This window comes from Salmo salar, chromosome ssa12 (assembly GCF_905237065.1).
Source record: "Salmo salar chromosome ssa12, Ssal_v3.1, whole genome shotgun sequence".
Classification (NCBI taxonomy): Eukaryota; Metazoa; Chordata; class Actinopteri; order Salmoniformes; family Salmonidae; genus Salmo; species Salmo salar.
The window spans coordinates 29,591,179-29,608,583 of NC_059453.1; the positions used below are offsets into that span (position 1 = coordinate 29,591,179).

The window sequence follows — 17,405 nt, forward strand, 5'->3', positions numbered from 1 at the left end:
GTTCGGTGGAAGAGGCAAATTGCCGCTCGCTTTCTCTTGCTTTTCAACGATTTTGCGGGAAATCTTTCCACCAACCGGGCATGATTCATGAAGCTTGTTTACTTTTCTGCCTAGCCGTTTGCATATTTCTGGTGCCAATTATAAATCAATTCACTTGTTGCAGAAACAGTTGTTGCCAAATATTCTCAGTTCTGAACTTGTGCAAACCAGAAAACTGATGATAGGAAATATACTGTCTATGTTATATATTTTTATGGTGAATGTAAATGCCGACCATTATCAGTTACACATGTTTATAATGCATGGTCGAATAATAAAAACCAATGCTAAGTTTTTCGCGTGTCAAGCGGTAATTTATTGTAAAATCACATGTTTTTGGACGGACTAAGTTGAAGCACGGAACCGGAAGTACAGCAATCACAACTTCCACACGTGTGAAAAATGCTTTTGGGCTAATTTAGTTCACTATTCTTGTTTTTACGGAATACTTTAATAACATTTACAACAGAAGGCAGTCAAAATTAAAGCACCAAGTAAGTGACGATGGCTGAGATAGTCCAACAGCGGATCGAGAATCGAATCCCAGAGTTGGAACAGTTGGAGCGAGTGGGACTGTTCAGCAAAAAAGAAGTCAAGTAAGATTAAAAACACTCTAGCTTAGCTAACTAGCAATGTTGGCAAAAATCTTTGAAATTATATTAAATCCGATTAATCTCCCAATTACAGATCCATGCTAAAAAGGGCGACAGCTTTAGAATACAAACTGCATCGATTGATCATAACCAAAGTTGACTTCATTGCATACATTCAGGTGAGTGCCAAATACCAGTGAATACAGCTAGAAAATGTGAGTATGGGCAATCAAAAACAAGTATGTATTAATCTGTGTTATTTCTTTGTTATTTCAGTATGAAATCAATGTATTAGAGCTGATAAAGAAGAGAAGATCAGTAAGTTTTGAATCTCATATGTAATTATTATATACATGAAGGATTTGTTTCATTGGTTCATTTCATTTTGTAGGCTACACATTCGCAGCTACAAGTTGAATTGTGGTATAGGCCTACAAATAAAAAATAACAATTATATTAACAAAACAATGAAAGTGATGTTGATGAAGCCAGCTTCGGAGAGTTCCGGCGTGTGCCAGCTCATGGCAGAGACTGGTGCTTCTGGCAACCCACCGGTGTGATAGTGATGCATTTAATTTGGCTCGCTGGCCATAATGTTGTCCTCAGCCTATCTGTAGCCTTCCTGTGATGCCAGGTGATGGAGTTGGCTTGGTGGCCCTGATGTCGTCCTCAGCTCAACCTCTCTGTAGCCTGGACTTGTGCACCCACTTGGGTGATGTCTCTGCAGTTACTATGGCACAAAAAGCTCACCACACATCAATCCAGAGCAGTAGTCATCCTCGCTACGAACACTCTGCCATTTCCACAATGCAGTCAGGTCTTATAAGGCAGGGCTTAATATAAGCCTAGTTGTCTGTTTCCGAGGTCGGACAGGCAATGTTCCACTTTTTAATTTAAATAGAATCCAGTGCTGAGTCTGCGTCTTTTAAATGCAAACGTTAGTCGGCAGCTAGCTATCTAGCTAGCCTAAACAAGCAGACTTGCCATCACTCATGGGTAAAAACAACCAGATATATATGCAATCAACAATCAATGACTTATTAAAAAAAAAAAACACATTAAAATCTCAAATATGTACAAAATATACAGAGCTCTCTGTTTGGCTGCCATACAGCACCATGGCAACGACAGAATCCACTAATAATAATATCCACTTTCAGCATCATGCTAGAGTTTACAACCAATGAATGCCTGCAAATCCATTTGAAGTTCTATGAACTATGGAAATATTTAATATCTGTATCAGGAGTTCATATTTGTTCCTCATCATGTTTCATTTTTAGCGGATCGGCTATCAGTTCAAAAGAGAGGAGATAGAGTTTTCCATCATCTCGAGGATCAACAGCATTTTCAGAAGGGCCACAACTAAATGGAAGGTACTGTACAAGCCCTATGTGACATAGCTATTAGCTACGGGATGTTGAATATATCAAACAGCGCTATGCAGAACGCACCAAAGAAGTCAATGGACAGACAAATAAGATCTCCTCTTTTTGCAGGATGATGTGCAGTTGTGGCTCTCTCACATTGCTTTCTGTAAGAAATGGGTAAGTTTAAGTTATCTTGGGTTCTTTACTGATAAACGTTGAATAAATGTTGTGTTCTGGTGCTGAAACGGTTATTTTTGTTATCTCCTCAAATAGAACACAAAGGTTCAACTCGGCAAGGTGTTCTCCTCCATGCTTGCCATTCATCCTGAGAAACCAGGTAGATTCATTATACTATGGTGACATACCACGTCAATGGCATATGTCCTTGTAATATACACTGAGTATACCAAACATTAGGAACGCATTCAGTTGCACCCCCTTTTGCCCTCACAACAGCCTCAATTCTTCTGGGCATGGACTCTACAAGGTGTCGAAAGCGTTCCACAGAGATGCCGGCCCATGTTGACTCCAATGCTTCCCACAGTTGTGTCAAGTTGGTTGGATGTGCTTTGGGTGGTGGACCATTCTTGATACACACAGGAAACTGTTGAGCGTGAAAAACCCAGCAGTGGTGCAGTTGACACACTCAAACTGGTGCGCCTGGCACCTACTACCATACCCTGTTCAAAAGCACTTAAACCTTTTGTCTTGCCCATTCACCCTCTGAATGGCACAAATACACAATCCATGTCTCAATTGTCTCCAGGCTTAAAAATCCTTCTTTAACCTGTCTCCACTTCATCTCCACTGATTTTGAAGTGGATTTAGCAGGTGACATCAATAAGGGATCATAGCTTTCACCTGGCCAGTCTGTCATGGAAAGAGCAGGTATTCCGAATGTTTTGTACACTTAATGTATAATAGTATGCCATTTACCATATGCATTTATCCAAAGCGACTTAGTCATGTGTGCATACATTTTATGTATGGGTACTCGTGGGAATCAAACCCACTGCCCTGGTGTTAAAAGCGCCGTGCTCTACCAACTGAGCTGCAAAGGACCACTATCTACACTACACACGGTCCTATCATTGCTCCAGTTGTTTGAGTGGATGACAGCCTAGTCAGCAGAATCATTGATTGCCTCTCCTTTCTCCAGCCCTCTGGATCATGGCTGCCAAGAGCGAGCTGGAGGACAGAAACTCGTCAGAGAGCGCCAGACACCTGTTCCTGCGGGCCCTGCGCTTCCACCCGGAAAGCAAGAAGGTCTACCAAGAGGTACGGAGTGGCATTTGATTTTCAGTGAATTGAAGAATTACCATATTTGGCTCGAAGCTGAGATGCTATGGAAATCTAAGTGCTGTGGTAGCAAACACTGAATGCACACAAAAGCCTAAATGTAGCAGGACCACTGTTAAAACCCCCAGGATGATTGATACCCGTGTCTCTACCTGAACAGTACTTCCGTATGGAGCTGTTGCACGCTGAGAAACTGAGGAAGCAACAGAAGGAGCTGGCGCAGGCTGAGATAGACATGGTGAGTACACACACACACACACCTTTTTGAGTTTCTTCTTTTTGTTCTGGGTCACTGATTGTCCTCTTCACTCTACAGGGAGAGTACGAGTTCTCCCCTGAGATCATGAGTGGCAAACTGGCCGAGGTGGTGTACAGAGATGCTACTGGGAAAATCCAAGGTGAGCTGTTTTCCATCGCATTGTATTTGTTCTATGCCATTTGTATTGCCTAACAGTCATCCGCATGTCTACTTTGGTTATTAAGAGAGTAGAGACAGTGTTTTGGAGATGTTAGTGGATTTCTCTGTGCTGTCCACAGGAGCTGATTTCATCCTGTCTCTTTTGACCATCGCCGCCATCTTTGACTTCACTAAAGAACTACAGGACACCATTATACAAGAGTAAGGCTCCATTTTTAGGTTGCTGATCTCTGTATTCATTTTTCAACGTGACACAACACACACTGACCATGCTGAATGTCCTGTCCCCAGCCTGCAGAGCAAATACACAGACGACTCGCTGACGTGGGACTTCATGGCCAAGCGGGAACTGGAGGCGACGGTGGGGGAGGAGCTTCAGTCAGCCAAGGGGCGGGCCTCTGACATCGCCAGGAGAGAGGAGCGCTGCTGCCAGGTCTACGAGGAGGGCCTCAACAGCCTCAACACAGGTACGTACACACAACAAACAGAAATGCCCACATCAACACAGGTTAGACAAACACATCACATTACAAACACACAGGTAAGACACAACACGAAACTTAACACAGGTAGACATAACATAATGCAAGTAAAGACCTCAACACAGATAGACACGATACAATGAGTACACAACTCAACACAAGTGACGTGTTGGATGAAGTGTAACAGAGGAGGTTCGAGGACCACGCTCGTGATGGGTAACCTTGCCTGAGACCTGAAAAGTTGCATTTGCTTCCCAAACCTAGGTGGGCTAATGCCGTCCTCTGGGATCCAGGAGACACTGCTTCGAATCATGTTGGTCACAAACAACTAGGGATGGGCATTTGACTTTTTTTTTTACTGTTTGAGGACTCGCGTTTGTTTTTTTCCCTGGTACTCGAGTATTCAAATAAAAACAATTATTTTTAGAACACAAGGGCTGCACTGGAAATTTTGTTTTGCATTTGTCTATATGCCAACACTGCGCAGCAATGCCTAATTTATCATACAGATAAATCCTAATTGTTAATTGCCCCATATATATTCAGCCAATAAAAAAACAAGTGTCATTTTAAGATGTTGAAACTGTAATATCAACTGGTTATATTATATTGTGGAACACAATGTTAAAAAAGGCAGTAGCCTCAGCGGTGGCGCTTGCTTGTAGAAGCCCTCAGTTAGGTTTTTGATTCCTATCTTTACGTAGTCCAAAGTAAATGAATATGAACTGAAATTGCCCCATATCTATTCAGTCAATAAAAAAACAAGCCATTTGAGAATCATTCATTGAAACAGTAATGAGCTGTGTTAACTGCTCTGCTCTGGAAGGATCTCAGCGGCGCTTTTCAGTGACAGTAGATCTGGTGCGAGATTGCTGCTGCTTTTCCCCCTCCGAGAATGTTTCTTTGCGCTTGATAAGCATATGATTTCTCATGGTGATAGTTGTGCTATGATAGGAGAGCTTGATATTTGCATTGCAAACTACTCAATATACTTCCAACCCTTACTGCGTTTGGCTGCCATGCTGATACTGCCCATTTCACACTGTGTGCCTGAACCTCTCCCAGCCAATCAGAAGCATTTGCCATCAAATATTTGCCATTTATATTTTTAAATCTTAAATAAAAAGTTGTAATGTGATAGTTAACCCCGCTCTCTCAATATAACACATTTTAATATTGAAAAGTTCTGAAGTAAATTAGACAAATATAGTTTTACCGTATTTGAAGAAGGAAAAAAAATCTGGTTGAAGATTGTGTTTTGACGTCTGTGTACTCGATTACTCATGCCCATCTCTACAAACAACCATGATTGTTTTCCCTCTGTAAATGATGAGTAGGGCTGCGGCAGTCATTACATCTTGTCAGACGGTAACTGGCATGCCACCTGATGGTTAATTAACAAACCCGTTTAGCATCTCCAGGCCTCCGCATACCAAGCCGCTGATATGTCCCTATTGGAACAAAATCCAACTAAGAACACTTTCACTCCACGCATCAACCACTGTTTGAGGAGCATCCTCTCGCTGCGTGACGGGTCATATTCCGCTCAAACCGTATGCCATGATGTCTCCAAACCTGTTGTTTCCTGCTGCTACCCAGTGCTTAAAAAAAGTGAAATCTGTTCAGGAACATCAATAATCACGTTTTCACAACAGAACATATTTAATTCAACTGCTGACAGCTCCTCTCTCTGCTCGCTGGAGAAAGGAATGAAGGAGAGAGGAGGAAAAAATGCCATTATTAGGTTATTCAAAATCCTAATAATATCAAATACAGATTCACTATAATTGTAGGCTAACTATTGTAGGCTAACTCTGTAAGCCGCCCTGCACAATCAACGAACCAACACATGGCCTGGGCCAGTGTTACCCAACTCTGGTCCTCCAGTACTCCAACAGTATACATTTGTATTGTAACTCTGGACAAGCACACCTGAGTCAACTAGTCAGCTAACCATCGAGCCCTCAATGGGTTGAATATGGTGTTTGTCCATGTGTATTATTGGGGTTACACAAGGACCAGGCTTGGAGAAACACTGGTCTAGGCCTATACGTTCCCTCCCAGACTGATGGGGAGAGAGTTTTGGAGCGTAGCATAAGGTAACCAGTCCATCCAGTAAGCATAATACTGCAGTCCACACTCAAAGGGGATTACTAGAGTTTGTAGCCTACACCAATTATGTACCAAGTACATCTTAAAATCTTTTTCTTTTTTTAAATATAATTTGTTTTTCTGCTGTGCTTAATATGCAGTAGGCTATGTATTGTATCACTTTTTTTCAGGCTTTTCTTTCAGGCTTGGGCTCATATATACAGTGCCTTGCGAAAGTATTCAGCCCCCTTGAACTTTGACCTTTTGCCACATTTCAGGCTTTAAAGATATAAAACTGTATTTTTTTGTGAAGAATCAACAACAAGTGGGACACAATCATGAAGTTGAACGAAATTTATTGGATATTTCAAACTTTTTTAACAAATAAAAAACTGAAAAATTGGGCGTGCAAAATTATTTAGCCCCTTTACTTTCAGTGCAGCAAACTCTCTCCAGAAGTTCAGTGAGGATCTCTGAATGATCCAATGTTGACCTAAATGACTAATGATGATAAATAGAATCCACCTGTGTGTAATCAAGTCTCCGTATAAATGCACCTGCTCTGTGATAGTCTCAGAGGTCCGTTTAAAGCGCAGAGAGCATCATGAAGAACAAGGAACACACCAGGCAGGTCCGAGATACTGTTGTGGAGAAGTTTAAAGCCGGATTTGGATACACAAAGATTTCCCAAGCTTTAAACATCCCAAGGAGCACTGTGCAAGCGATAATATTGAAATGGAAGGAGTATCAGACCACTCCAAATCTACGAAGACCCGGCCGTCCCTCTAAACTTTCAGCTCATACAAGGAGAAGACTGATCAGAGATGCAGCCAAGAGGCCCATGATCACTCTGGATGAACTGCAGAGATCTACAGCTGAGGTGGGAGACTCTGTCCATAGGACAACAATCAGTCATATACTGCACAAATCTGGCCTTTATGGAAGAGTGGCAAGAAGAAAGCCATTTCTTAAAGATATCCATAAAAAGTGTCGTTTTAAAGTTTGCCACTAGCCACCTGGGAGACACACCAAACATGTGGAAGAAGGTGCTCTGGTCAGATGAAACCAAAATCGAACTTTTTGGCAACAATGCAAAATGTTATGTTTGGCGTAAAAGCAACCCAGCTCATCACCCTGAACACACCATCCCCACTGTCAAACATGGTGGTGGCAGCATCATTGTTTGGGCCTGCTTTTCAGCAGGGGCAGGGAAGATGGTTAAAATTGATGGGAAGATGGATGGAGCCAAATACAGGACCATTCTGGAAGAAAACCTGATGGAGTCTGCAAAAGACCTGAGACTGGGACGGAGATTTGTCTTCCAACAAGACAATGATCCAAAACATAAAGCAAAATCTACAATGGAATGGTTCACAAATAAACATATCCAGGTGTTAGAATGGCCAAGTCAAAGTCCAGACCTGAATCCAATCGAGAATCTGTGGAAAGAACTGAAAACTGCTGTTCACAAACGCTCTCCATCCAACCTCACTGAGCTCGAGCTGTTTTGCAAGGAGGAATGGGCAAAAATTTCAGTCTCTCGATGTGCAAAACTGATAGAGACATACCCCAAGCGACTTACAGCTGTAATCGCAGCAAAAGGTGGCGCTACAAAGTATTAACTTAAGGGGGCTGAATAATTTTGCACGGCCAATTTTTCAGTTTTTTATTTGTTAAAAAAGTTTGAAATATCCAATAAATTTTGTTCCACTTCATGATTGTGTCCCACTTGTTGTTGATTCTTCACAAAAAAATAGTTTTATATCTTTATGTTTGAAGCCTGAAATGTGGCAAAAGGTCGAAAAGTTCAAGGGGGCTGAATACTTTCGCAAGGCACTGTAGGTCTATGCGTATGGGTGTTCTACATGCGACGTCTTAAATGCTTTGAATGAATCATCACCTTAGAAAGCGCAGTCCCTTTTCGTTGTTTGGCTTTGAAACAAGATCCACAACGACCATGTTTTCCATTCAGTTTCAACCTGTTGTTGAACTTCAAATTGATCGATCATAGTGAGGTCAAACAATGTCGCCTACATTTGCATTCATGTCAGAGTGATTAGAGGGACAATAAAGCGCTGAGTAGCTGGCCATTAGCTTTCTGACGTCGTTAGCGAGTTGGGTACTACCAACGCATCAGTTGGTAGAGCATGGTGTTTGCAACACCAGCATGGTGTGTGCAACGCCAGGGTTGTGGGTTCGATTCCCACGGGGGGCCAGTACAAAAAATAACAAAAAAAATGCATGAAATGTATGCATTCACTACTGTAAGTCGCTCTGGATAAGAGCGTCTGCTAAATGACTAAAATGTTTAAATAAAATAGGAGAATACCGTGACTCAACTTTCATGTGGAATTTGTCCGTGGTCATGACTCATGACTGCCAGTCACGGCAACAACCCTAGTGATGAGTGGTCTCTCTGCTGTGTTCCAGAGGCCATGTGGGCGTGCTACGTGTCCTTCTGCCTGGAGAGGTTCAAGAGGAAAACCAACGTCCAGCAGCTGAAGGAGAAGGTTACATTTCAAATCATCACTATAATTGCCGATGAGCACTTTTTATTGATAATATTGATAGATTGATGATCTAGTGTTAATGACGAGTATATTAGTGAAATTAGTGTCGGGTTTTTCTAAGACTGAAATCTGGCCTGTGTGTGTGTGTTGGCATCCCTCAGAGGCAGGAGAGGCTGCTGGCAGTGCTTCAGCGTGCCCACGACTCCTCACTGCTGAAGGAGGACTTCTACAAGAACTGGGTAAAAAGATTTCTTATGGCAAGAGTAAATCTAGGACAGCAAGTGTATAAACATACAGCATAGCAACCAATGGGATACATGAGGTTCACAACATGTAACGGTTTCCTGTGCGTGTGTCCCTCCATCGGTCTGTTCAGCTGCAGGTCTTACTCTCATCAGGAGACTCGGAGCAGACCGCTGCGGTTGCCATGGCAGCCACCCAGCGCTACAGACAATCTGTGGACGTGTGGTGCCTGGCCCTGCAGACGATGGTGCATCTGGGGAGTGGCGCCACAGGCAAGCTATTCCAGGACGCCCTGACACACGTGAATCCCAAGGTACGTACACACACACACGGTCACTAAGGGCTGCTGTGAAAGTGGGGCAGCTCCAACTCTGTCCCAGATAATTTCCTACAGCATATTAACTTCCTCAAATGACTGCTACTCCCTTCTAGAAACCAGTTCCAATATGACTGGAAGGGCACAATTCAATCAAACCCACAGTGCAGTATTTACGTGGTAGTTCCTTTTCCCATGGTCAAATGACATGACAATCTGACAGAATGGCTTCAGGTACTGTTAAACCCAATTACTAATACCAGGTAGGCTTTCCTTACAGGTAAATTCTTCAGGTACTGTAAAAACCTAGAACTAATACCAGGTACCAGGACTTTGTTGATTTCACGTTCGTAGACGTTGAACTGACATCTGTGCCCAGTGGGTAGTATGTAGTAGAGCTAGGATGATAAACCGATCACTTATCGCAGGCATTTTGCTGATATCGTCATGATAAGTAGCCTACACTAGAGAAATGAAATAAGTTTGCTAATATGGGTGGTTGTTTATGGGGCAATTGATGGCTACAATCAAACTAGTAGAAGTAGTTTAAAACAACTGGTGCACATTGTTATTAACGTATCCTTTTATTGTTATTGCATCAATTCAGGCAATCTATTGCAATATGGATCTTGTAGCTAGTCTTTCATTGTTATGACGGGTGTTGTGCAATATAAGGGGCGGCTAACGAGAAGGGTCTGACTGTGTGAGGGGGCGTATGGTCACCCTCCAGTTCGTTATTTAATTATGTAGTCACAAAGACATTGCTGATCCGGGGTGCGAGTTGCGACATAATATAGGCCAAATGGGATTGTCTCTGGAATGTAAAAAAAACATTTTGACAAAGATTTTTGGGAAAAGGAGTATCTTACAAAAATGTTTGGAGCATCAGAGTACTTACCGGTAACAATTTTCCAGCCCTGCAACCCATGAAAATATTCTAAATGTAAAAGAAGCATCTTACTTGATGTTAACCACCCTGGTCTTGTCTGTTGACAGTTGAGCTTGCCCCTGTGGCAGCTGCAGGTGGAGTGGAGCATGACATCACAGAGCCCAGAGGAAACTGAGGCCCTGTTTCAGGTACAGAACCAAGCCCAACCTCTGAAATTGCATTAGTTTATTTTAATACAATACCAGTTTACACTTGTGATAATTCAAAGCTCTGTCCAGACAGTGCTTTGACCAAGCTTTTTCTGGTTCTATGTCATTCTTAGCCTCCATTGTGTCATAGTGCAAAAGCAGTAGTGCCTCATAGGCTGCGTTTACATGGGCAGCCCAATTCTGATCTTTTGACCAATCACATCAGATCTTTTTCAGAGCTGATCTGATTGGTCAAAAGACCAATTTGTGTAAACGCAGCCATATTTCCCTACATACAAAGTTGTCTGGTTGGATGAGAATTAGTTGTAATGGTTCATTTTTTCCTCTGCTCTCAGAGAGGTCTGCTGTCTGTGGTGCCTGCTGTTTCCATGGAGATAAAGGAGAAGTACCTTGACTGGTCCTACAGGGCCGGAGGCTACAAGAAAGCCAGGAAGACCTTCACAAGGTACTGAATACTAATAGTACTATTAGAATATTCATTTCTCACCAGTTCTGCATTGTGAAGGCAATCATTACAATGATGATTCTAATCCACAGTAGTTATTTTGTACAACAAGGTATCCTTGTTTAGATGACGACTTATTAATACGCATTTAAGTTCAGCATTTTGTAGAAGAAAAACTAAGTTGGACCTTTTCTTATTTTCCAGTTTGCATGAGAGCCGGCCCTTCTCCAAGGCCTTCTTCACCAGAATGATCCAGATGGAGAAAGATCAAGTGAGTGAGTCACAATGTATGGGGGAAACAAGAACACATGTCCATGCTCAAACAAATGTATGTCGCAACCAACTAAAGCATCGTCTCAAACTAGCCTGTTGTTCCAATATCGCCACATATTGTTGTGGCTTTATGTACAAAATGTTGTATCGAGGGATTACCTATTCACTGTTAGGATTTTGTTCCCAGATCTGTTTGTCCTGTATAGCCGACTCCTATGGTCGTTGTCAAGGCTGGTGTACTGACTGGAATGATGTGACTGTTCTTTTAGGTGACTCCCAAGATGAGCAACCTGAGGGACTTCTATGAGAGAGCCCTGAGGGAATTCGGCTCCACAGATGATGGTGAGATTCTGAAAAACGCATTCAAAGCAGCCCATTTCAAATAAGTCCAGGGATTATTGCATGTCAGTTGCTACACTAACAACTAAAAGACTTCCAATAGGCCAGTAGAAGAACGAACAAGACATACATGGTTGGAACTACAGGGTTTGCAGGCTTTTATTCCAGCCCAACATTAACACACCTGATTCAACAGCAACTTTGATTAGCTGATTGAGGTGTTTTAGTATGGCATGAATATAAACCTTTACTTCCGTGTAGTTTTCTGGGATAAAGTAAGTTGAGATGGTCACTCAGGACTGTATATGGCTTTTTCCCTCCAGATCTGTGGCTGGAGTACATCAGAGAGGAGCTTGGGCCCAGCGGCCATCCAGAAAACTGTGGGAAGATCCACTGGAGAGCCATGAAGCTGCTGGAGGGGGAGAGTGTGGAGAGATTCACTGCCCAGTACACCCTGCTGCAGACTGGACACATCTAGAACACACCTGACCCCCCCACATCATCCTAATGGTTAAGGTTAGGGTAGATCTGTGGTTAAGGGCAGCTACCTAGAGACAGGGATAACAAGCTGTTCTGTTTATATGACGAGTTAAATTTGTACTTTACATTTCCTTGCAGTTTGTATACGACGTGGTGTTCCCATGCTAGTTTACAACTTGAATCATTTCTTTGTGAAGATAGTTATGTTCATGTACACATCAGTAAGAATAACGTTTGAATTTACAAAGCATTTATTATGTATTTACAAAACATTAACTTTGTCGCTGTTAAGTTGAAATAAAGCCATGAACAGTCTCCTTTGTCAGGGTATTTCTACAGTGTTCCGTCTGTAGGTCAATATCACACATCGTAGCACATGGGATTATCGTTATTCTGTTTTAAAAACCAGTGCGTCACATGACTACTTATATACATGTGAGTTATGACCCTGTCCCTGAACGACCCCTGACTTGCTTACTCAGATTGGAGCCTAGGGATGGCAGTATGTCCACTGACCAACCAGTGCTTTGTGAAACCTTTTATTGATTACAGAGTCAACAGATCTAGCTCTACACAAGACATTTATCTGCAGTCAGAACATTGCACTCTCCTGACCCTTAGTACCATTACAGTGCCTTTGGAAAGTATTCAGACCCCTTGACTTTTTCCACATTTTGTTAGGTTACAGCCTTATCCTAAAATGTAAATAGTTTTACCCCCTCAATCTACACATTACCCCATAATGACAAATCAAAAAACAGGTTTTCAGAAATTGCTATTTTATGCAAAATAAAAGTGAAATATCACATTTACGTAAGTATTCAAACCCTTTACTCAGTACTTTGAACGATTGGCAGCGATTACCGCCTCGAGTCTTCTTGGGTATGACGGTACAAGCTTGGCACACCTGTATTTGGGAAGTTTCTCCCATTCTTCTTTGCAGATCCTCTCAAGCTCGGTCAGGTTGGATGGGGAGCATTGCTGCACAGCTATTTTCAGGTCTCCAGAGATGTTTGATTGGGTTCAAGGCCGGGTTCTGGCTGGGCCACTCAAGGACATTGAGACTTGTCCTGAAGCCTGTGTTGTCCCGAAGTCTGCTTTGTCTTGGCTGTGTGCTTAGGGTATTCGTCCTGTTGGAAGGTGAACCACCCCAGTCTGAGGTCCTGAGCAGGTTTTTAATCAAGGATCTCTCTGTACTTTGCTCTGTTCATCTTTGCCTTGATCCTGACTAGTCTCCCAGTCCCTGCCACTGAAAAACATCCCCACAGCATGATGCTGCCACCAACATGCTTCACCGTAGGAATGGTTCCAGGTTTCCTCCAGACGTGACACTTAGCATTCAGACTGGAGAATTTTGTTTCTCATGGTCTGAGAGATTTTGGGTGCCATTTGGCAAACTCCAAGTGGGCTGTCCTGTGCCTTTTTTTACTGAGTGGCTTCCGTCTGGCCACTCTACCATAAAGGCCTGATTAGTGGTGCTGTTCCTCCACAGAGGAACTATGAAGCTCTGTCAGAGTGACCATCGGGTTCTTGATCACCTCCCTGACCAAGGCCCTTCTCCCCCAATTGTTCAGTTTTGCCAGACGGTCAGCTCTAGGAAGAGTCATGGTGGTTCCAAACTTCTTCCATTTAAGAATGGAGGCAACTGTGTTACCGAGAACTTCTATGCTGCGGAAATGTTTTGGTACCCTTCCCCAGATCTGTGCCTCGATACAATCCTGTCTCGGAGCTCTACGGGCAATTCCCTTGAGCTCTTTGGCTTGGTTTTTGCTCTGACATTCACAGTCAGCTGTGGGATGTTATATAGACAGGTGTGTGCCTTTCCAAATCATGTCCAATCAATTGAATTTACCACAGGTGGACTCCCAAGTTGTAGAAACATCAAGGATGATCAATGGAAACAGGATGCACCTGAGCTCAATTTTGAACCTCATAGCAAAGGGTCTGAATAGTCATGAAAAACAGAAACCATATTTGCATATATTTTTTTATTAGCAAAAAACTTGTTTTTGCTTTGTCATTATGGGGTATTGTGAGTAGATTGCTGAGGAAATGTTTTTATTTAATCCATTTTAGAATAAGGCTGTAACTTAACAAAATGTGGAAAAAGCCAAGGGGACTGAATACTTTCTGAAGGCACTGTACATTCACACAAAGATCCAGGAGGTGATTAAATGTTTTGTTGCCATGGAGGCCGTTTGTCACCTGTAAGTCACACTTGATTTACCTGAAACATTCCATTGAGGCCCATTTGGCCAATCTGAACAAGATGATGATAGGGCAAACATTGTGTATTCATCATAATGTAGCAAGTGAAAAATTTAAATTAAATATACAACATAACATTGCACTTAAACTGCCATAAATATATTAAGTCCTACAATGTGTTTAATACCCTTTTAAATGTTAAGAGCGAGCATTACTGAAACATTTATAAACAATGTACCAAAACATTCAGGTTGATTCACATTTTACAGGTAAGGATGCTTCTAAATACTCTTTCCAGTGACGTAACCTTCACAGCTGTAGCCATGTTCAACTAACGCCACGAAATGCCACTACAAAGTCTTGCATTACAAGACTATCTACAATTATTTATTTTAGTAATCAAATAAACATGCTTTAAAGAAGTTTTGTCAAAGAACATGTACTGTACTAAATGGCATTCATGGCGACCAGTGTATTGACCTTTGAATGCTTCACAGAAACTCCTTCTCCTACAGAGGAATTCATAGGAGAACCTTGAGGCCAGTTTTCTACAACAAATAAGGCCTCTTGAGAATACATTCAGTCTGTCCCATGATATTCCACTCTCCCTCACTGGGTGATATAGTTAACCTCTAAGTGAACGCTTTCATCTTCATGACCAAGACTTCCAATTATAGACCTGTATAGTCTGTTGGGCTGGCACCTAGTACAATCATGGTTTTGAAGAGGGAATCCCCAGTTTACAGTTTTCCCATGCATCATACAGGTGGGATAAGCAATTAGAGTCAACATGAAAACCTAACTAACTAATAATGTAATTCCACCTGGGGAGTGAAACCACTTGAGGCATATTAAGGCAGGCAAACCATTGATGTGCAATCTAATGATAGTTAGCATCCCTTTAGTGTGTTATTAGATTACAGTCTGCAGTCCAGAGATGGGCAGTATTCCTGTCACATGTTTTTGAAATTCATATTTCAATTACTTTTGAGTATTTTGTCATTTGTATTTCACCGGCCTGAACTACAATCCAATGTAGTTTGTTACATACTTGAGACCTGTAATTTATATTTTCAAAATACAAAATCATTTTCTATTTCCTTTTGTATTTAATAGCGGTTCAACATTTGGTGGCCCCCTTTCACCCTGCATTGGTATCATTGGTATCAGAAGTCACGGCACTATGGTGTGATATGAGTGTCTGCTGAATGAACAACATGTAAATGTAAAAATGGACACCTGCAAAGCAAACCATTAGGTTGATGAGCTCCTCCCACAAAATAAGGCCAATAATTATACCCAGTGTGCTTTGCAATTGTTCATTTTTACATTTAGGTCATTTAGCAGACATTTATCCACAGCGACTTAGTCAGTGCATTCAACCAAGGTAGATAAACAAAAACATAGTACAGTCATAGCAAGTTAAATGGTTTTTTTGTTTCTGTTACTAAGAATATTGTAGTAGTGAATGCGTGTACTTGCAAATGTATTTTGTATTAAAAAATAAATAATTCTAAATACAATACTTCGCAAAAGTATTTTGTATTTTAGTTTGATACATTGGTCATTAGAGTAACTTGTATTTGTAAAAAGATACATTTTTATGCATCTTTGGCCCATCTCTGCCCATGTCTTCATCTTCCATGGGTGCAAAGTGAGTGAAACCATTGACTCCCTGAGACACAGTGTCCAGCAACACCTCCGCAGCAGAATGGTACAATTGGCAGTCGAGATAAAGGCCAAATAGCCAAAAACTTTGCTAGTAACCAAAATCCCTTATTAATCAAGTCCTGCTCCATCTAATCCATGTAGGCCTCTCCAGGGCTCTGGATGACTTTCCAGACCCAGAATCTCAATGCTTCTGATCACTATGGTAATTCTGTGTTGTCCTCAAAACTTGCCTCCTGGGCCCTGCGTGGCTTCTCCTTCCTCACTCCCCCTCAGTGCTTCCTCAGCAGTATGTAGGTGAAGAGCACCACCACTCCAGCGGTCAGCGCTGCGATGACACACTGGTGAATGGTGATGACGGTCTCCAGGGTGTGGATGCGCTCCTCCATGGCGCTGGTGTGGATGTAGTCATAGACGGAGGCACCGATGCTCCACACCGCCCACACAGCGTCCACCAGAGCCTTCATAGTGGGGGAGACCATTGGGGGGCTGCAGGGCGCCGCTGGATCTGGACCCCAGCCTCATCCACCGCTCATGGGCCCCACTACACGACCCTCACTGGGGGGGAATGAGAGATAGGTACACACAGGGCACACTATGGTGACCTCTGACCCCTTAAATGGAGGTCATATGGGTAGTTGGAAAGAGGAAACTATGAAGTAGCTCTACATACCGGCTCTTTGAGCCAGTTTCCTGACAGGTGATATATCTGTGATTGTTCAGGCAATTTATCAATAGGATATTCATTCATTATACACAACATGTTATGGTTGCTGTTTTTCTGGAATAGGTATCATTCTCATCTTTGTCCAGCTGTTACGTAGCCTTCGAGACTAACACCAGCTGACTGTCTGATATCAGCGCACAGAGATAGCCTGTTGGTCCCTCCTGACAATCTTCATCTTAGTAAATAAGGAACTTTGCGATGGAATAAAACGATGCATGTAAATTAGTGATGAGTTCCCCACGAGAAAACAACTCGAAACTGGGACCAATTTGAATAGCCTATGTGCGCAAATATCGAGGCGCCATATTCCTAAACTTCTATGGCCTTGTAACCAATGGAATTGAGCAACTATTTAACAGCACATGACACAGGAAGGAGATAAAATAATATTGATTGCGATAATTTACTTGGCCAAAACAAGAGCTTTTTTTAAAATCGCATCATCAACATCATCCTTTGGTCGAAACTCGAGTCAAAGTTCGCCAGCGCGACATCATGCGACTATTACACACACACGAATAATACTCACCAAGGGATTGGAGATGTTATGCAAATCGTTGTTGGAATAAGGATGAACATCCGTATCTATGGTTTATGAAAATTATTATTCAGTTTAGAATACATCGGTGGCGCTGTCTCGGTGTTGCGACTGTGACATTGCTCCTGCGCAAGTGCGTCATTGCGCACAGAGAGTAGGGCGTGCTTTTAAGGCCTATTCGTTCTTGTTACTACAATAATCCTCAATTTGTTGCCACGTGGAGTCGCACCACACCACCAAAAGAAGTCGGAGCGCAAGAGAAATTACG

The 17,405-nt window shown here is 42.3% G+C and overlaps 1 protein-coding gene and 1 long non-coding RNA gene across 2 annotated transcripts; one reads left to right on the forward strand and one right to left on the reverse strand.

Annotated features, from left to right (window-relative positions):
• The first annotated feature begins 50 nt into the window (after positions 1 to 50).
• On the forward strand, positions 51 to 12,311 carry utp6 (UTP6 small subunit processome component). Its single transcript, XM_014130829.2, has 19 exons — positions 51 to 635; positions 727 to 811; positions 909 to 950; positions 1,916 to 2,008; positions 2,132 to 2,179; positions 2,276 to 2,339; positions 3,162 to 3,280; positions 3,462 to 3,539; positions 3,618 to 3,699; positions 3,839 to 3,920; positions 4,011 to 4,186; positions 8,723 to 8,802; positions 8,964 to 9,041; positions 9,179 to 9,358; positions 10,358 to 10,438; positions 10,795 to 10,904; positions 11,109 to 11,175; positions 11,447 to 11,519; positions 11,840 to 12,311. Exons 1-19 carry the CDS (start codon positions 544 to 546, stop codon positions 11,992 to 11,994), a joined length of 1,785 nt encoding a protein of 594 aa, XP_013986304.2. The 5' UTR covers positions 51 to 543; the 3' UTR covers positions 11,995 to 12,311.
• Positions 12,312 to 15,730: 3,419 nt separating this feature from the next.
• Positions 15,731 to 17,391, reverse strand: LOC106564651 (uncharacterized). Its single transcript, XR_001319518.2, has 2 exons — positions 17,129 to 17,391; positions 15,731 to 16,430 (listed from the first exon to the last, which is right to left on the reverse strand). It is a non-coding gene; the product is annotated as an uncharacterized lncRNA (long non-coding RNA).
• Between the last annotated feature and the right edge of the window lie 14 nt (positions 17,392 to 17,405).